General features: G+C 36.6%; 1 protein-coding gene across 3 annotated transcripts in view; it reads right to left on the bottom strand.

Moving 5' to 3' along the window:
- The window catches only part of fliI (FLII actin remodeling protein), a 436,796-nt gene that overhangs the window by 378,170 nt on the left and 35,883 nt on the right, over positions 1-22,743 (bottom strand). For all 3 annotated transcript variants that reach the window (XM_090376949.1, XM_090376950.1, XM_090376948.1), the window contains one exon: positions 7,345-7,430. In XM_090376949.1, coding sequence (XP_090233075.1) covers positions 7,345-7,430 — 86 coding nt within the window. The remainder of the gene's footprint in view (positions 1-7,344; positions 7,431-22,743) is intronic.

The raw sequence follows: 22,743 nt of genomic DNA, 5'->3' as shown, positions 1-22,743 counted from the left end.
AATTAAAATTATGCTTGCTTGCTCATTCCATTTGCATGTAGAGGCTCTCATCATAATCTTCATAATCACCTGGCCTGTAGATTACTCCCACTCTCATTATACCTTTATTTCTAACTATCTCACACTATACAGATTCTATGCTAGCATACAAGATGTCATAGAATCTGTGAAAGCTTTCATCGCACTTAGGCTGCTTTTGATAAGAAGCACAACCCCCATCATCCCTTCTATCTACCCTAAATAGATTGTACATATCATACTGAAACTCATCATCCCCTATTTTCAGGTGGCACAATGTTTCCATAAGCCCTATTATGTCAGTGTTACTTGTCCTAACTAGCAGTTCAAATTCACTCATTTTATTGACGACACTTCTGACATTACTGTATAAACAAATAAGACTTAGTGTTCTTGTATAGTTAATTACCCTGACACACCCCTTGAAGTTATTTAAGCTTGCTTCCCTGGCATTTGAAACGTTTTTGCCCTTAGAAGAACTTGCTAATATGATCTGTTGCAATAACAAACAAAAACCCTTGAGGTATATTCAAGCATTACTTTGACCAATATCATCAGATAAATGAGTATCTATATTACCCTTGTCCCCCCCCCCAAACTAGCAGTTTCCCTGAATCTTTAAGGTATCTTCAATGATACTGGCAAAAACCCCTGCGCCTTTGTTTAAATGTGTCATGTCTCTAAAAAACAGATTCCTTCTACCTAAAAGTGCTGGTCAAGCTGATAAGAAATTTTCCCCCAAAAGCCTTGCAGAGTCTTTCAAGTCTTGAGTTAATCCACAAGGCTTTCAGCATATAATCCCTCCTATCATGCCTCGGTAGAATTGCAGACATATAGATATTCTGACCTAACTAGTGACCTAACTAGTGACATTTCTTCAGCATGGTCCTATATTTGTCTAACTAATTGTCAGATTGTGTATGCTTAATATCATTAATCCCCACACAAATAATAAGATTCTCTTTACCCCCCCTGACAATCTGTTGGTGACATCATTAATTGTTGCTCCTGGCAGACACACCTGATTCTAGCCCACCTATCCTTATTACAAAAAATATTTCCTGTTTCCCCTGAATGTAATCTCCTAATAGAACTGTCCTTTTGAAACAGAGCAGTTTGCACTTGGTTATTCTGTTCTGGATCGGGAGTGTATCACTTTGTAGGTTACTAGTCCCCGACAAGCTCCCAGTTACATTATTCTCGAGGGCAAGTAATTTTTAAAAAATTACATTATAATATTATAAAAATTAAAAAAAATTAACAGCAGAATATAAAACTAAAATAGTTTATTCACAAAATAAAAATAAAATAAGATGAACTAAAAATAAATGTAGATTAAAAAAGTATATAATAAAAGATACTAGAACCTATATTAAAAAAGTACATGTATAATTAAATATCTAGAACCTCTGTACGGGGGAGGAGTTGAAATTTTGCACTCTCAAATATCAATACTTTTTAGAATGAACATTAAGTATTTCAATACATATGAATATGTGCAATGCAACCTCAATATAATGTAGGAGTCAGAATATCTTTTAACACTGTGTTCTAGCTTGAAATAAAATTAACCCAGTTTCTTCTAATTTAATATGAATATGATCACCTAAGCAAGCATTTTTATCACACAAAATTTCATGTGATGCGTGTGGGTTAACTTTCACATTTCAAGGTGTCCCCCACAACTCACTCCATAGAATTGCTAAGTGGGAATGATATGCCAGCAAACATGTGTACACTCCCTTTTAGCTATGGAAAGAATGCATTTGTATTTATCATGTTTTCACCACTGAAAGCAAAAGATAAATTTCTTTTTTATTTTCATGAAACAAAGAAAATAAATTTTATTATTACATATATTCATGGGTAATGACGGTTGGGTGGGAGATAATTGCTGGGTGACACCATGGCAATTGATGGCAATTAATTTGTGGTAAGAGCATGCATCCTGACTCATCTTCATGTTCACTGGGTGTGTGAGTATGGTTGAGGAGGGGGAGATATCATTGAAAAAAAGACATACCAGATCCTTTTAGAAAGAATGATTGCTATTCTTACTAAGCTACAGTGAATTATGTTCCTTTATATAGCGAACACAAACAAAACATCTGCCTTTTTGATCTCCATTTAATACTGCAAAGTAGCAAAGCTTAATTATAGAATAAAAGGTATCAACATTCAGTATTGCAGTTCTTTTGTGGAAGATGTAATTGTTAAAGCTTCTTTCAATAAACAAGCTGTATAACATATTAATGTTAAGGGGAATTGAACGGTGGTGCCTTCTGAAATCCCTTTCAAAACTCAGGAATTGAGTTGTGAAAGGAATTTCAGACCAACAATTTCAAAGTAAAGTTTTGATTAACATTACAATGTAACCAGTAATTGCAATGAAGTTTTAACTTTAAAAGAAAGAAGTATACATTCCCATTACATTAAAGGACAAAGAGCTTTGTTTTTGTTTAACAAGTATTGTATCCCTTTGTAACATGATTAATATATTCCAGGGCACACTTAGCATTACCTTTAGCAATTTTTGCCATTCTTTATGTGATTTCATAACTTTGGAAAGGATGCCACATGCTACTGTTTGCAAAAATTTATAACTGAATATATTGCAAGTAGTAGCTTTGTTCTCATTTCCCCTCTCAGAGGAAGGATGTTAACTCTGTGAGTTTCTTTCGCAATTACTATGTCAGTGGTGTACTGTATTCTTTTTTTATTGCATCTTTAATTGAAACGGGATATGCTTGGTTTGGTTTTTTTTTTTTTTTAGGAGCATTAGCAACTAAGGCCATATTGCTCCGGGATACGTGGTGGTCATTCCCTGACCTTTCCGCATCCTCCATATTTGGTGGTGACGGGCTCGAACCCCGGTCTAATCAAGAAGCGTGTGCTACGCACTGCTGCTCCTTCCCACCTGGCTATGGAGGTGCCACGGGATATGCAAAAATCGAATGTCTATAATAACTACTCAGGGAGAAGTTTTGTTATTTATAAAAATTTGTCTAATTGGAAGAATATACCATACAAGGGAATATAGTAGCTCAATGCATTAACCGGTTCTCCCTCCGTGAAGTATAGAGTTTGCTGTTGTCAGTGTCCATTGTGAAATTTGTGTGTTTGCCATAAACACCATTATTTTTTATATTCTCTTCTGAGACATAATCACACTGGCATTATATCTGAAATGGTGGTAAAAGGAGATCAGGCATAGTATATCGGGGATGCACTGTATTTAATAGGGACGTTGTTTGTCATAAAATTTATCTCTCATATTTTTTGGTTATTACCAGAAAAGAATTTAAAAAATAAATTTTAACCATTCATCAATGAATAAAAATACGTGAGTTATCCAATAAATTTACTATTTTTGTTTTCTTGTTTGCTTGCTTTTCACTCTCCCTTTAAATTTGTTTATTTTATTTATTTATTAATTATTCATTAAATTCTGCCATTGCCAGTCCCAACCTGGATGAAAAAGGAGGGGGAGGAGCATACCTTGTGTAAAAAAACCTTGGGCTCGGCTGGCTCCAGCCGACAGTACCTGGGATGGGCCCCCTGCCTGGGTTACAGGTGAAGAGGGAGGATCTATCTTCAGCAACAGTGGAAGTCTGTCACTCTTCCAAAATACTGGTCCCATCTAAATTGTGGACTATGCAGCAGAGGAATGGCAAGACAGCTGCATTATCTGCCTTAAACCCTGTGGATCTCAGTCATTGTAAGATAAATAGTCATGCTACCGCGTCCGGGGTAACCGACGCGGCTGTTCTTATACCACGGAGAAGAGATGTAAAGAAAGCTTTATGGTCAGCCAAAACTCAAATATATCTCTCAACACTAAACGTAAGATCGCTTTACAAGACCGGGAAAATAAAATTGGTAGAAGAAAAATTGAAAAAGATCAAATAGGATATTGTAGGAATGTCAGAGACACATTGGACAGAAGAAGGAACACTTGATATGATAGAAGGAAGAATATTTTACTCAGGGAGAAAGACAACATACATAGAGGAGTCACTTTCGTAGTAAAGAAATATCTATTAAATTCAATAATAGAAATTCACCCACACACAGCTCAAGAATGATAAGTTTAAGAATAAAAGGTAAAGAAAAAGGAATCTTCATAAAAATAATCCCGGCATATGCCCCAGACTCCTCACATGATGATACAGAGACAGGTGCCTTCTATTTGGACCTACAAGAAACCATAGATAACACAAACAAAAAAGATATTTTAATAATAATGGGAGACTTTTAACGCAAAAGTTGGAGGCTTTTCGACAGATTTCAGTGACATATTGGGAAAGTTCGGGATAGGAAATAGAAATGAGCGAGGAGAAGAACTCTTGAACTTCTGCAAAGAAAATAAACTATTCATCACCAACACACTGTTCTACCACAGATCTCAACGTAAGTATACATGGACATCACCAGATGGAAATACAAAAAACTGTATCGACTACATTTTAATAAATAACAACTGGAAATCGTCCATTCAAAATGTTAAAACTCTTAGAAGTACAGATTTTGACACCGACCATGAACTGCTAGCAGCAACAATTAAATGTAAATTTAAAAATACGAAGCCAAAGAACAATAGAGCAACATTAAATATATCATGATTTGAAGAAGACAAAATAAAGGAAATTTATGGGAAAACACTACAAGAAAAATTAAAAGATATAAACTATTCAATATCTGTGGAAAATATATGGGAGAAAACTAAACAAATGACTAAAGATGCAGCCTTAGAAACCTTGGGAACAAAACCAAAACCAAATAATCCCTGGATTACAGCAGAAATTTTAGATGTATGGATGGAAAAAAGACAAATGAAAAACCTCCTAAACAAAGAAAATAGCCAAAACAAAACGGAAAATATAAATCCCTAAAAAACAAAATAGACAACCTATGTAAAGCTGCTAAAAGGAAATGGTTGGAAGACAAAACAAAGCAGTGCGAAGAGGCAAATAAACATCACGACTCTAAAACAACTTACCAGGTTATAAAGGCTAAAACATACATCCGGGAAACACTGACAATGAAAAATAAAAACAGGAAACACGCAAGAAATTTAAAAAATATGGAAAGAATATTTCCAAACCCTGTTCAAAGGGGAAAGAACGATAATAGAAGAGATAAAGCATCCTCGATAACAAAAGAAGTTCAGAAAGCAATTAGCCAAATGAAGAATGACAAGGCACCTGGAAATGATGGTATCCAAGCAGAACTATGGAAATTCAAAGGCAATGCAATGTTAAAACACTTCGCACAATTGTGGTGCGAAGTGATATACCCAAAAAAAGGAGAAAGAAAATTGTCAAAATTATAAACCCATTACCCTTATAAACCATATATATAAAATATTTATAAGGATCTTACAAAATAGGATACTTAAATCATATGAAGATACAATAGGGGAAGAACAAGCAGGATTTAGAAAAGACAGATCAACAATAGACCAAATATTCACACTAAACATCATTGCAGAAAAATATTGGAATAAGAAGAAACCTCTTTATCTGTGTTTGATCGATTTCAAGCAGGCATTTGACTCTGTAAACAGAGAAAATTTAATGAAGCAACTACAAAAAATCCCACTCGATCATGAAATAATCATGTTTGTAAATAATTTCTATAAAAATACAAGAGCAATAGTAAAATTCAACAACCTTAAAACAGAGAAATTTGAAATAGAGAAAGGATTCATGCAGGGATGCCCTTTATCTCCATATCTATTTAATATCTACCTAGACGAACTAATGAAATCAACTGAAGAAAAAAGAGGCACAATAATAAATGGAAAAAATATAAACCACATAAAATATGCAGATGATATTGTGATTTTAACAGAAACCAAAGAACAACTAAAAGAAATATTAACAAACATCAATAAAGAAAGCAACAATTATGGAATTAATATTAATATAAATAAAACCAAAGTAATGAAAATCGGAAAAAACATAGAAGATATAAACATCCAAAATCAACAAATAGAACAAGTACAAAAATTTGTATATCTGGGCTCTCTAATAACCGGAAACCTAAGTAATATTGACCAAATTAATCACAGACTGAATATCGGATGGACAAACATGAACAAACTCAAAAACGTATGAAAGAGCAATAAAATTTCAAATAGTCTAAAAATTAAACTATATGAAACTGTCATCATACCCACAGCAACTTATGGATCAGAGAATTGGAGAATAAATAAGAAAGAAAGGTAAAAAATAATGGCACTTGAAATGAGATGTCTAAGGAAAATCAATAAAACAAATTGGAGAGAACATAAAACTAATGAACAAGTAAGGAGAGATCTAAATTTTGAACGCAGAATAATAGAGCAGATCTACAAAAAACAACTTCAGTGGTTTGGACATGTGAACCGGATGAAACAACACAGGCTGCCTAATGTAGTACTAACAGGAAGAATTGGAGATAAGAGACCACCAGGAAGACCCAAAAGAGAATGGCTCCAATGCCTAAGGAAAACACAGGCTTTCGGAGTTATCAACAAATGATGCAAGATCCAAGAGATCGACAACAATGGAGGACGATATCTAAATAGGGGCTCAACACGTGCCAAATGGAAGAGTAGAATGATGAATGATGATTTATTATTATTTTTTAATACCTGAGTATTCTCTTAGGTTACTGGTCAAAATTTGTTGCTGCGACAATGCAGTATCAGTCTGGGAAAGCATAGCTGACTTTTTGTATGAAAAACAGTCTCAGTTGAAATTAATTAAAAAGTCACGTGCTTGTCTGGAAATTTTTTAAATGGCTCAAGAGGATGATATGCTACATAGAGGAACAGAAGTTGAAAACTTTTTCTTATGCTGATAGTAAAAATTGAACACAACACTTTGTGGTTACTAACGGGTGCACTGGATTGCATACATTTGCCAGGAAACATGGTATAACATGTGTGGCAGATAAACCATTTACAATGGAAGTAATCTTCACCATAATCTCCACCAGTACACTACTGATGGAGATCATTAAGGAAATGACATAGATTGGATGGGAGAACAAGCAAATAAAACTCAGTAATTTATGTTTATATAAGTAGTTTATTCACTCCTTCAGTAAATAAAAAAATATATATTCCATTTATTGAATAAGCATGACAGTCATTTAAATTTCATGAAAAAAACATGACTGTTCTACCATGTTCTGGCAGATGGGTGGGTGGAGGAGTAATGCTAGAACAGCATCACATTATTGGATTAAAAAAAAAAGATTTTGTCACACCTTTCAGATTTTGGAATTCTAAATAAATCTATCTCATACTGTATATTAAAATTACAGTGAAATACTTACTGATTGTAACTGAGATTCAGCACTAAAAGCCCTCTACCATGTTCTAGTTCATGAGGAACCTCTCTCAAATGATTGTGGCTAAAATCCTATTTAAGAAAATATAATAGTATAATAAAAAAAAGTTAGTATCATCAAGAATCACTTTCACATCTCAATGCAGACACATTACAAAGTAATGAAAGCCAAAATCCCATTATCTTTAGAAATTCAATGCGTAGTGGAAAGAACAAGTTCCAATACATTTAAATACATCTATGGCATGCACACAGCAAGTATTCTGTTGTATTGGCACATATAAGTCAATGGTGGCATCTGGGTGAGAAGTTTTTTGAGATTATGGCAAATTTTTCAAAGGAAGAACAGCAAGCAGTGGTATATTTCAAATATCCACAGTCTTTTCAAATGTCCACTGATGATAAATATCCACAGAATTTTCATCCAACATTATCAGAAGTTTTGCTAATGCCCTAATATTCCTCCTTTAAAATCTGCATAAGTATAAAAAAACACATTCAGCCAAAAAACTGCCAGAGCTGTTTTATATACAGCAATTAAGCATTTAACTTTGCACAATATTCAGTGATCACTGAATTGTGACTGCATCCTCATTTGTAATGGACTATGCTGCATAGCTTGGAGTATAAAAAGCCAAGGAGCTCCATACACTAAAGCAATGGTAACTTGCATCTGATTGTGCAAGTCAAAGAGATAAAGTAGCAGTTATGAGATGTAGTAAAGATAACAGTTTCAAAAGAGCATGAGTGTGGGAGCTTGTATCAGGCACTTCCATATCAGAAACAGCACATCATGTCAGTTGCTCACTGCCCACTGTGGTTAAAATGTACAAAGATGGTGTGGAATAGGTCAAACCACTACCCACCAACAGAATTGTAAAGGATTATGCAAAGTGGATATTCATAGCGATCAAAGGGTGCAGTGAGTTGTACAGGCCCAACAGCAGGTCACTGTGTGGCAGATGACATTGCAATACAATATGGGGAATGCAAGAACAATATCCCAAATTATGGTGAGCAACATGCTAGAATATATGGGGTTCCACAACAGATTACCCAAGAGATACCTTCTCCTTACCACTGATGACCATCGACGGGAAATATTGTAGTGTCAACAACATGGTGGTTGGACACTGGAGGACCACAAACAAGTGTGCTGATCGGATGAGTCCAAATACCTGGTGTAACACACCGGTGGATGCCATCATGTGTGGCACAAGCAACAGGACTCCATGGACCCAATGTGCACTGAGAATCAATATAGCGGAATATACTTCTCACTACTACCAGAGCAGATAGGTGGCGCTGACCAAGCATTGGAAGGCCGTATGAATTTAGTGCTCCGCAAAGTTTTCTGATTTTTAGCAGTTCAAATTGGATATATTTTATGTTCCTCAAGCTCTCCAGGTGACGGTGAGTCCACAGACGCTTATTGTATGCCAAACTTCTAAGGTGTTCAATCTAGCAATTTACACTATCACAATGCCATATAGGTTCGGCCATTGGTTTACATTGAAATTTTTGGATTGAATTACATTGCTTTTAATTATTCCTACAGTTTAAACCTTGCCTAGAACATTAGTAGATTATTCTGATTCAAAAATATATATATTTCTATGATGATTGCATTTTCCATTTTTGATTTATGGCTGATTGACAATTTGAGTAGTTTAATTATGTCACATGGAGGCAGCCATTGCTTCCTCTTCGGGTGCTGAGAACAAAGGCCTTGTTTTTGTTGTTAGGTCACGTGACCATAAGGCCTGTTCTGATTGGCTGAAGCCACAATACTGAAAAGAGCCAGCTTATTCCTAGCACAACTTGAGTACTCATGTAATAGTTATAACATTTCACATTAAAATATTCTATTGACTTCTGTGACATCATTGCCCCCTTGTGTTTTTCCCAGGGCTGAGACAGTGTCTCAACAACTTGTATTGCATTCATAGAGAAATATCAAGGAATTTGTGTCCCCCCCCCCCCACATGACCAGTGGAAATAGCCCAAATCCTTACAGAGGGATTGCTCTGGAACTAACGGACTCAAGGACTTTGGTATATGACAAACAGCTGCATTTCCAACCTCTACAAGAACAGCATAAATTAAACCCAATAATCCGAACTCTTCCCATTAATCCGGAAATCATGGACTCCACAGAAGAACAAGAAGCGACAGAAATCTTACAAACTGAGACCGAAGCCACACAGACTGCTGACCAGATTGAAGATATGAATGACCCTAAACTAACTCCTGTGACAAAGAAAAGAATAAGAAACTGGTGGTCCCAAAAAGTGATAGGGAAAACGAGGAATAACTCCTCAGAGCAAAAGGAACAGGAAGAAATGGCGAACACTCAGGCTGACATTGTGGCTTCCAAACAACAGCTGGACTCCGCCCTGCCAGATGGCCCAGTTCTCACGCAGATGCTAACATTAAGAACACAATTGGAAGCGTTAATGGCAAAGTCCAACAGCAGGATCACGACAGGACTGAGAAGCGATATAATCACTATATGGAATAAAATGGAAATTATTCTTGTCAGTATGCAATGTGAACAAGAGAAAGCCACAGCTAAATTGGAGGCCTACTTGGATGAGTGGGACAAACAAATGCAACAGTGCACCTCCCTCGTATGCAGATGCACTGAGGAACCCACAAAACAAGGATACTAACACAAAGATGCCCCAGCAGAGGAAGCAACCTTTACTTAGAGCCCCCAACCTGGTGGTCCTCAGACCAGCGACAGACACTGATGGCACCCAGACAAGTGAGGAACTGAAGACAACCATCATGACTCAAATATACAATGACCTGAAAATGACAAGAATAAAGAGCATAAGAAAAACAAGGAACATAGAAGTCCTAATAGAGACCAAAACCAGGCAAAACAGATAACATTATGACAAACACTAAAACTGCTACAATGGGACTCACGGCTGGGCCTCCAAAAAGGCAGGCCCCTTAATCCTAATTTTCGATGTGGATAAAGACCTCACTGCTAAACAACTGGAAGATGAGATCATCACAAGTTAGCAAATAGTTAGCAAATGCCTAACTTGGGAGAGGAACAAGGGAGACTTGTGCAGCCAAAATATTACACTAAGTCAAAGACAGGCTCGAATCACAACTGGATTGTGGATCTAGCCTCGGCGACCTGGCAAGTGTTGAAGAGCCAGACAAGATTGTACACTGACTGGAGCAGTCATAGATTTCGGGAGAACGTGGACGTACCTATGTGCTATCAATGCTGCAGGTTTGGTCACACCTCCCATACATGCACCCAGGCCACACCAACTTGTGGACACTGCTCTGCTAAAGGGCATGAGTATAAAAACTGCCCTAACAAAGAGTAACAACCCGTTTGCATGAACTGCAAGTCCTTGAAACTGGAGCACTTGCATTCTATTAGAGATCCAAAATGCCCCACCTTCGTAAAAACAAAAAGCTTTACCAGTCTAGAACCGACTATGGCTATACGAGCTAAAAGATATAGCACAACAAGGTTACTAATATTCCAACAGAATACACAGTGGGCCAGGGCAGTGCCTGAACAACCCAGAAGAAAGGCTGACAAATAAAATGCCGATATCTTAATCATACAGGAGCATACACCCACACAAGACAGGCAAAGGGATACCCTGGGATGTACAAAATAGTGTAAACTGAGGAGGAGAACCCATGGGCTGCAATACTAGTATGAAACCCCAACCTGACCGTCACAAAAATAACCTAACTATGCACAGCCCAGATAGGAGAGGCACACACAATGGCGGTGACTCAAGGAGTTCCTAGCAAATTCTCCTATGGTAGTATTAAATCAACCATGTCACTTACCCAACTTCTGTAACACTCTGTGGGAGGCCACAATAGATGTCTCCTTGGCAATCACCAATGTGGCTGGACATGCTGTGGACTGGGCAGTCCAAGACTCCTGGACATCAGACCACAGAATGCTTACTTACCAAATCAACCGCACAGTTAGCAGAACTCCAGTAGTCAAACATGTGATAAACCGGTTTGTGGTTAACAAGGCTGACTGGGAACTCTTTGGGAGGCTGCTGCACCAGGCAGAAGGGCATTGGATGGAGGATGACCAACAACTTGACCCAAATGAGATCCAGAGGAGTGTCACAAAAATTATCACTAACACTTGTGAAACAGCCACGAAGAGGAAGATTCCAACCTCGGGCGCAGTCCCCTGGTAGACTCAAGAAATTGAAACATTAAGAAAGCAGGTCATAAAGGCAAGAAAAGAGTTTCAAAGGGTGAGATGTATCTGGCCAGACCCAGAAGTAAGACTGTTAAGGGAAAGATACAAGATTGTTAGAAACAGCTACATGGACCTGATATGCAAAAGCAAGAGGATAGCCTGGGAGCACCTGGTCAACAAAACTGGAAACACCGATCCCTGGGAAATAGTCTACAAAGTTGTTACTAACAAACTTCCCAGAGGAGAAATCATAAATGTGACTCGAACCCTGCAGGGCACACTAGCCACTACCTGGGAACAGTCTATCGATAACATACCCAATCAGATCTTTCATGAACCAGCTGTCCCAACCTTACCAGAACAGGTACAAATAGGTAGAGAAAAAGAAGCATAAAAAAACACAGCAAATAGAATAGCTCTTCGCCATGGAGGAATTTCATGCCATTGCAGCCCTCATAAGGAATAGAAAATGTCCCGGCCCAGATCTTCTGGAGTCGGAAATTATAAAAAAGGTAGTAGACACCACCCCGGAACTGCTCCTCATATTATACAACGTATGCCTAAGAACAGGAACTTACCCAGCCGACTGGAAACTTGCAACCGTGAAGCTCATACCCAAGAATCCTTCAAAGCCTCCAGAACAGCCGAACTCTTATCGGCTGATTGCCCTGTTCCCAGCGGCAAGTAAGCTATTGGAAAGGCTGATATGTAAAAGAATAACTCACCACTACAAAACAGCTGGACCAACTATGCCAGCACAACATGGATTCAAGCAAGGAACTTCTACCATTGATGCCCTGGGTGGCCTTTTGAGGGTGGCCACAGGGTGTGACAAAAAATATTTTCTTGCCATCTAAATCGATTTCGCAGGGGCGTTCGACACCATTTGGTGGCCGAGCATTCTAGCTAGACTGAGAAGTGCAAATATGCCTATGAATTTGTACAAAGTTATGGAATTCTATCTAACCAACAGAGAAATCCAGGTGATAGCATCATATAACTATAATAAGTTGACCGGATCACTCTACAGGGGCTGCCCCCAAAATTCAGTTCTAGGACCACTGCTCTGGTATATGATCCTAGACGAATTCCTGGCCCTGAACCTGGGGGAAGCAAATTCCCAAGCCTTTGCAGATGATTTAATACTGACAGCTGCTGCTGAAAGCTGAGCACAAATGGAAGTCCAAGCAAACCAAGCACTTAAGCTTCAAGACTGGGCCACAATCCACTTCTTAAAATATCATCTACACTGTTGAAAGGTAGCCTAAACTTAAGAAGACCACCACAAATTAAAATCCATAGCCAGACAATCAAACTAGTTGCCAAACTGAAGCATCTAGGTATCATTCTAGACACCAACCTGTCCTTCACCCTCATCTCAAATACTTGAGAGAAAAAATAAGAAGAAATGCCAGATTAATAGCCAGAATAACAAGAAAGAACTGGGGGCTCAAAAAAAGTATGCTAACACTGTACTATAAAGCCTTCTTCACCCTAGTGATTACATACGCTTCTCCCCCGTTAGTACGCATGCCCTCCAAGTCCTGGCGGGGGTTCTGCCCCTGGACCTAGAAGTTATATGCTGTGGGATGATGTACTATGCCAACAATTATGACCAAAGGATTACCCTACACTCTGGGGGAATACACCAACAACCTAGCAGGGAACAGAATAGAAGAAAGGACCAGACTTGAGAATCATCTGCAGCAGGCATGGCAGGAAAAGTGGTCTGTTCAACAAAGGGTCTGTAACAGAAAGTTCCTGCCTACAGTCGGCCATGTCTATCCTAGTCACTTCCTGGTTCCACTCAGGTCTATTTACGTTTATCCTGACAGGTCATGGTGCCTTCAATGCCAAGTTAACTATTTTTTCGAACAATGGAAGACCCCCCTCTGCACATGTGGAGAGACAGAAACATGGTCCCACATTACGTACAGCTGTGACCATTATGAGAACCTCTGCTGTCAACTTATGACGGAACTCATATTTACCAGCAGGACTGGAGCATCATCTGCTAGACTTAAGGGAGGAGTTCCTGATCTTCACCAAGTTTGCACAAGAGATGTTTTCTAGGAGGACACTTATTGCTATTCATCACGGCTAAAGCCAATAACTGAACGAAACAACCCAACCTAACAAAAGCCAATAACTGAATGAAACAACTCAACATAACTGGACAGAAACATTCAAACGGAAAGATTGAGTCCACACTAAGGACCCTCTGAACCAGGACCGGACACAGAATCGATGCAGTTCACTGTTCACCTGTCTCAAGATCTCTCTGCGGTGGAAGACACCAGTGATCAACGAACATAACTATTGCTGCAGCTTGCTGCCAAGGCCATTGGCCTCTCCATAGCAGTGCACTCTTGCAGGGTACTTTCTTCCTACTGCCTTTGGGGAGGGTAGAAGTCTGCTGTCTCCTTCCCTCCTCGCCACCCCATTTTCTTCCCTCTGGTGGGGCACTGACCATTTGGGGTTGTCTTCTCTACTGACTCCACCTCTGTCTTACCCCCCATCTAACTTTGCAACTGCTTCTAATGAAACCAAAATTATTCCAAACCCACACTTAAAAACTTAAGTCAACCATGCAACAACACTATTACCATTCAGCCTACCCCCTTTCAGCATAAATTATAGTAACTTTTTTTTTTTTTTAGGTCTTAGCCACTGAAATCTCAGGAAATTAGGTGGCAGGACTGACCAGAATAAATATAACTATACTGGGTTTACCTGGTCTGCCTCCTAGGGGCATAGTGTGGGCAACAGTGGGTCCCATTAGGAGCCCAATGGCTAAAAGGCCAGATGAACACGGTACAAAACATTACACACCACAATATCTATAAACTTTTAAATCCCTGGCCTTTACAGTGTACTGTATCACACAACAATATACACTACGTGGAGATGGGGGGGAACTCCAGGTGCCATTTGACCCAAAAAAACTTTACACCTTACTACCAGAGCATGCTGTATATAAGCACACCTACAGTGCAGGTGCTGGCTGGCACTCTCCCACTTTACTTGGAAGTAGTCAAAAGGGGTTTATATTACAGACTAAAAAAGGGCATACCCACAGAATTCCTGAGTACAGCCCTTGATACAGCAAACACCATCAAGACTGAAAGAAAAAGAATAGCCACAAAGCTCAATGAGCTATGGCAAACAAATTGGGAACAGGAAACCAGAGGTCTAATTACCAAAACGTTTCTGCCATGGGTGGCAATTTTCAGCCCAAAGCTGCCTAAATGGTATGCCCTGAACTTTTCTCAACATGGTCATGGCTCCCTAAAGATGAAACTAACCTCTTTAGGGCTGACTGACGATCCAAACTAAACCTGTGGTAAGAGTGAAGCCTGGGTACACATCCTATATGAATGTATAATTTATGACATCCTCTTCAGACTGGTCCCCTTCCCATGGGAGGAACAGCTATTCATAATAGAAGAGTAAAATTATAAAGCTTTCGCAACACAGAAAGTATTTGAAATATGCAGAACTATCCAAAGAAGGGCAATTCAGTCCCCCAGCAGATAAACAATAATCAATAACTAAAATTGCCCATGTCTCCCACCATGGCATGGTGGGTCACCAACATGACTTTAAAAACTGTCAGGATAACTGTATTCAGTGCCCTGACAGAAACTTGATGTGACAAAACCGGACTGACCTGGGTACCCCCAGGACTACCCTGCTATGTGTAGGAACCTGGGGGGGGCCCTCCAAACCAAATAAGTAACCATATAGGAGAGGGAGATGTACAGGCAGCAGGGAAGCAGACTAGCTGAAAAATATTAGCAAGCTAGTAGCAAGGGGATGCAATATAGAATGAAAGAACAAATGAGGGGAATGAATGAAAGAGGACAAAAGATAGAATGAATGAGCTAAGCACTGAGTGAAAGGGTGAATTGGAAATATGATAAAAGAAAATAAATATTAGTTGTGGTGAGATTAACCCAGTATGAGGGAAAGAAAGAGTGCATGAGTGTTATGGTAAATGGGAATGAGTGAAAGAGCAAATTTAATTGGCCAAATGAATACAAACTTAATAATAACTCACATTAGTTTATATATATTAACAAATATATATATATACTAACAAATAGGTTTAGCCCTAAATGGATGTCCGATGAACAAATGAAACTTGTTGCAGAGAAAAAAAATGCATGGGATTCATACAAATTAACAGTTGACCGTGAAGCCTATGGTAGATATAAGCTGGTCCGTAAATCAAGTTACAAAGGAGGTTAGGCAGGCAGGCAAAGGCAGACTACGAGAAATCTTTGGCAAAGGAGGCAAAGAAAAACAGCAAAGAATTCTTTACTTATGTAAACTCTAGAAGGAAGGGGATGAATCTGATTGGTCCACTTGATATCGATGGTTCAACTGTTGACAATCCTGCTCAGGTAGCTAACAAAATAAGTAAGTATTTTGCATCTACATTCACACATGAGGAGTTATTCAGGGAGGGGAATACCAGAGATGAATTAAACTCTGGCAGTAAGCTAGATGATTTTGTAATAATTGAGAGTAAAGTGGAGGAGAAATTGTTTAAGATAAACATAAGGTCATTTTTAAGGACCTCTTAAGACCATTTTTAAAAAACTTGTTAATTTTTTTATGAAGATGTTGAATTTTCTTAATGACAATGGAAATGAAGATTTACCACATTTGCTGCCTGAATGCAAACTTGTGTTAAAACAAACTGCAATTTTTATTCCTCAATGCAAATATGTGTCTAGTGAATTGCAGTCAATAAATGAGAACTGTAAAGGAAAAGCACATGAAATAAACAACTGAGCGATTTTGGCTAACTGAATGAACCATGTGCTATTGCACTGGCTGGTATTTTGCTTAGCATCAATTGCACTGTCTAGAGAGTGCTATAAAAGCTTTATACTTGACTCACAGTTTCATGTTCTTTGCTTATGTTGAAGTTATTTTATTAGTTCAGTATTTTCCACAAGAAGAAAAGGTAAAATTTTTTGAAGATTATACAGTAAGTGCCAGTTATAGTGATCACGTTTGCAAATTGAATTTTGATTCTAATAAACGGCGATTCTAATAAGTGAAAATCAACAAATGTTATCCAGAGGCTATAACAATAAAGATATAAAGCACACATTTACACTTTATTACCAAAGGTTTATTACCAATTAAAAGATACATAAAAATCAGAATATTCTTCCGATTTTTACGTTCCAAACAAAATAAAATAAATTTATCCACAGGTTAGCAAAATAAAAATAAATTTGTATTTATGTACATAGCTTAATTAATATACATATTAATTAAACATAACACTTTGTAATATGATTATAATTTAAAATAGTCACTTATTTTAGATTGCTTGAAATTATCACTACAAAGTCTATTTATAGATTTTTCAATATTGTATAACAGTCTATATTCACGATCACTTGCACCAGCTTCTTCCAATGCTCTCCTCAGGATGGCTATAGCTTCACGAGTTTGCATTTTGCAACTGGAATTAGTTCAGGTTCATCTTCATTTTCCTCCTCCTCCTCAGTGAAATTATCAGTAACAGACTGGGCAATTTCTTCATCTGTTAAAGGTGTAGTAACTTGTAGTTCACCATCTATGTCCACCCATGTCTTAACGCTTTCAAACGTGATCAGTATCGTGACTTAGTTGCCCATCATGAATAATTAATCCAGATTTTTTGAAACAGTTGCTAATGCAGGTTTCAGAAACGTCATTCCAGGCATTCATTGTCATATAAAGTGCATCTAGAACAGTTATCTACTTTGCGATATTGGATGATGTTCCAAAACCTTCATCTATAGACCGGATGATTCTTCGCCTCATATCTGATCTATAAAAGGTCATAAAGGTTTTTATTATTCCCTGGTCGAGAGGTTGAATCAGTGATGTGGTATTTGAAGGTAGAAAAACTAATTCAATGTTTTTGAAAGTTAAATTTGGATGAGCTGGGCAGTTGTCCAAAACCAATGCAATTTTTTTGTTTTTCTTATCCAATTTCAAATCCCATTTACGAAGATAATCTTAAAATAAAGAAGCTGTCATCCAAGCATTGGTATTATTGGCATATTCAACAGGCAGCTGTTTTACTCCTTTAAAACATCTAGGCGATTTACTCTTTCCAATAACTAACGGCTTCAACTTGGTTGTTCCCATCATGTTGCATGTTAAAAGAACTTAAGAGGAATTTTTAAAAATCATGCAGTGGTCTGGGGTAGCCCTGTAGTACAGCCCCGTTTGATCTATATTAAAAATGTCTAAAGTTTTTTGTAAACAATATCATGCCTATCCTTCCATCTTGTCAGCCATCCATCACCTTAAACCCTTCGTGTAGTTTTTCAGCAAAATCATTAGCTTTTTGAAGAAGAATGCTACAATTGATTCGCGCATTAAATGAGCTGGCCTGTTTGAACCAAACGAACAAAGCTTCATTCTACTGTTTGGCATTTCTCTTCACGCTTCCTTTTTCTGGTTTCACTAATCACATTAGTTTTTAATGTGTGACATGATTTTAACAATTTTGATCAAGATGACTGAGGCACTCCAAATTTTTCTGATCCTTCCCTTTGAGACATATTGCCTAAGTTTAATTTATCATACATTTCTAAAATTCATAACTTATCTTTTACACTCAAATTCACTCTCTTTCTGTTCACTGACATTTTTTTTGGCAATAAAATTTAAAACACAGTAAAAAATATAAGCATCGATCAATTACAAAGCACACAGCATGCACAAACTGGAATTTCAGCTATTGGTATTATCACAAATGAATAAGATCGAGTTTACTACCCATTCGTTACACTAACAGAAAAGCCCAATAAACCGGAAACTGCAAACTGTTTTTATTGTTTTATGGTTGTGACCTCTATGAATGTGACCTCCAGAAATGTGCTTTAGAAAAATATCACAGAGGCATTCAAAATTGATTCTTATAACCGAAAATGTGATTCTAGTAAACAATGAAAGTATAGTGCGCATTTTACTGATTTGGACTGGTTCTTTGAAATTTAATTCTATTGAGCAGCTGATTCTAATAACCAATGATCACTATAACCGGTGCTTACTGTACTTGATGAATTTTAATTCTTTAGTTTGTGAAAAACCAAACATCATCTTTAGTGTGTGTCTGCTGATAAAATTTTCTGTAAAAGATGTTTCCTATAAAATTTTACCCCGAAGGGTTGTTATAATGAATCCACAGGCCTGGGACATCAGGACTAAAAAGGAACAGGTATGAGCAATATACTGAACTGATGACACTGAATCAGCTCTTTATAATATCATCTGATACTGAAATGGAATTCTATTCAAGCTATTCTGAGTCTTGTTCAAATGCATCTGTTGATGTTAGAGTGCCTCAAACAACAGATGCTAGAATTACTGGAGTGATGATTCTTCACAAATAAAATCTAATTACTAAAAAGCACTGCCTACTTGTTCCAGCACCACAGAGAGGCAACCCAAAGCACAAATAAAGGAACCTCACAAGTATATGTGGCAGCAAATATGTTAAATGACTGAATAACAAAACCCAAAAGAAGGGTGATATGTTTCCACTAAGCCTGTGAAGAACAATTTCAGGGACATACAAACACAGCATAAAAAATAAATTAATTAAATTACCTTTAATTATGTTAGTAGACTATTTTGTTATGGGGTTAAGAGATGACAAGTGATTAAAATCAATTTTGTTATGTGCATGAGATTACAAGTCATTAAAACCTTAGAGCTTTTTTTTAAGTCATCATTGTATTCCTATTTGCTTCGAAAAATTTTTAAATGAATATTAAATAATTTCTTTCAAAAATTTTTAAAAATTATATTTTATTAATGATTTGTTAATTTAATTAATAAACTATTTAATAAAATGTTATTAAATAGTTTGTTAATAAATTAATAGTGAGGACCTATACAATTTAGTGATGAAAAAATTTCAATATTTTAATTCTTATACATATAAAAAAGGAAGGGATCAATTTTAACCCGAGTACAGTAAGACCCCCGTATCTGTGGAGGATACATTCCAAGACCTACCGTGGATGGCTGAAACCACAGATATAAGCAAACACCCGCTGACTCCATATATAACGTGACTTTCTTGTACATACATACATATAATAAAGTTTAATTGATAAATTAAACGCACAGTAAGACATTACCAACATTAATTATGGTAATAATAAAGTACAGCAAACTCTCGATTTACTGGGATTGACTTAACCAGGACACTTCAAGACTCCAAAATTAAAAAAAAAATAAAATCAACCAGAAATCATAAAATTCAAGTAATAAACTAGAATAGGTATAAACATATATTTTGCAAGTCGTAAATAAGCAACAAGAACAGTGTTATAAGTCGTCATTGGAAGATTAGTGTACCTATTATCTTGCAACCCCCCACACTGTCATCACACTTACTGCTCAAAAAAAAAAAAAAAAAAAAAGACAAATGTTTAGTTTGATTTAGTGCATTGCATTGATCGTTGTGTTCCGTTACACCGCAAAAGGACAAATTTTGTTTTGTTATTTATGTCAGGGATGTCGGAATTTTTTTTTTTTTTTTAGAAACCGTGAAAATGATGAGCAAACGCAAGAGTTGTGCTTTCAAATTAAACAAAAACTTGAAATTATTCAAAAGTTTGAAAATAGTGCATTAGTTAAATCTCTAAAGAACCATTATGACGTTGATGACCAAACCATACGCGACATTGTAAAAAATAAAGGGAAGCTATTAGATTTAAAATCAACATCGTAAAAAATTAAGGGAAGCATCGTATTGGACACTCGAGTAGTACATGTTAAGTTTTTTCGTTTTTTTTTCCATGGTTAACCACAGGTAACTGAATCAATGGATACCGAATCAGCAGATACGGTGGCATAACTGTATATACATTACATCATTCCATTTTATATTATCAAGGTTTGTATAAAGGACTTTCTGTATTGCCTTCAATTTATATATTATTGCAATCACTGAAAAATAGAGTAGAATAATGGCACACATCTCTCAAGTTGGTCTGTCATAAGAATGTCATAAGCAAGCATATAGAAACTTGTTTTGGTAGATCAAACAGTGAACTGGTTAGCCACATCTTTAAGGGAAGAAGTTTTAGAAGAGCCACATAACCTGTGTGAAATTGCCAAATTTGCTATCCACACCTGAGAACAACTAACTCAGCTAGGGAGTGAAAAAAGCCCATAAGAGTCTTTCGTGTCATTGATGGAATCCAAACCCTGGCCTTTTCCCCCAATGCAGGAAAGATGGCAATTATAACCACCATTCTACCTACATGGACATTAAAATTGAACAAGGTGAAATCCAGTAATTGTTATTTCTTTTTTCTTTCATACATAGATATCACATGGACTATTCCTTTACATTATTGTATATTGTAGCTGAGAAGTATGAAATAGTATTTGTTACCATACACTAATTAGAGGAATGAATGAAATATATGGTGGATGCACAGAAAAGGAAATGTTTTCAGTTTGTATATATGAAGTCTTTACCATTTGATGAGCATGTTTTTTTTTTGTTACCAGTTTACTAAATATAAAAATCATGAATTAGTACTATTTGTTTATCACATTAATCAAAGCAAATATGTGAAATACAGTACATGTTATCTTTCAAACATTATTAAAATCCAGGAAGAAATAAAGTACACATTACAAAAATTTTAACTGTATATTATAAGCTAAGGTATTTGTCAAAATTCAATACCTACTTCAAAGATCTTTATTTCACAAAGATCTGTGAAACAGAGGTGTCAGATTTCAATTTTTATTCAAAGTCCAGGAGGAAATGCATTACAAAATGTTGGGTGAATATTATGCTGTGAGATATGGTACAGTGAAGTGAGAACAATTACTTTCATATATTATTAGTTAATTAATTAGTAATTAATTGGTAACAAAATAAGTTATTTACTTTTCACTTCTAATTATCACAGAAAAAAGAAAAAATTCAACTATTTTAAGAAAAAAACAATCGAATGCACCCAAAATGTAACACATTGCATATATTACTTAACTTGTTTTTGTTTAACACCTACAGTAACATTATATTTTCAATTGTACTGAAATTGAATTTTTGTATTAATGTGGGGAAAAAAAATTACAAACAGAATTGACATATTAATATGTGAAAAGTAACATATTTCTAAATGTATGGTATTTCTTATAATAAAATATGCTTCAAAATGACAAAATATTTTTGCTTTTGTAGTACACTTATTTCATCATTTTATGTATTAGTTTTAAAGTCAATATCTAAGCAGAAATTGCTGCTTCTGTGTTTCTGAAAAGAGCAAAAGAATTTTATTTATACAGAAAATTAAAATAATGATTATTTTGAAATAATTTTCAGCAATATTCATTAAAACACAATTTTGGCATAACTAAATTATTCGTACCCTCCCCCACCCCTCGAGAAGTTTGTTGTAACAGGATTAACTGTATTTCACAAGATTACTGCTTCTATGAGAGCTGATCATTTAATTTGCGGATGGGTGTAAGATCTTAACTGTCATAATCTGAATCTTCTGTGGATTTCTCCTTCTCGAAATACTCTCCATTGAACTTTACACACTTTTGCCACCGTTGTATCCACGCATTAAATGCTTCTTGCAAGACATTTTTTGAAAGACTGCAAAGTGCTTCCACTGTCCTCTGTGAGCATTGTTGTGTTGGATGCAAAATGCTTGCTTTTCAGAGCTTTCTTCAGGAGTGCAAACAGGAAGAAATCACACAGGGCTAAGTATGATAAATAAGGAGGATGTGGTAGAACCTCGCCACCTATGGCAATGACCACTGCTGCACAATATTAGCTGTATGGGGCCTGCCATTTTCTTGAGGGAGAAACAACTTCACACCAAAAAGTTCCTGACATTTCTCATAAATGGCGCGGCAAAGTTTAACTCTGAGAACTTCAGAGTGTGCTCCCTTTTCATAGTTGTTCCACAAGGCACAAAATGTGTAACAAGAATGCCTTTTATGTCAAAAAACACAAGGACCATTTGTTTGCCAGCTGAATGAGAAGTTCGAAAATTCTTATTTCTTGGTGAATCAGAATTCTTCCACTCACTCGACTGTTGTTTTGTCTCTGGATCACAGTGAAAAATCCAAGTTTCATCACAAGTCGCTATTCGATTTAAGAAGTTGTGACCC

This window comes from Mastigoproctus giganteus, chromosome 7 (genome assembly GCF_048544385.1).
Source record: "Mastigoproctus giganteus isolate SK-2022 chromosome 7, ASM4854438v1, whole genome shotgun sequence".
Lineage (NCBI taxonomy): Eukaryota > Metazoa > Arthropoda > Arachnida > Uropygi > Thelyphonidae > Mastigoproctus > Mastigoproctus giganteus.
Note: the sequence above shows the minus strand (reverse complement) of the source record. Positions and strands in the feature narration are given on the sequence as shown.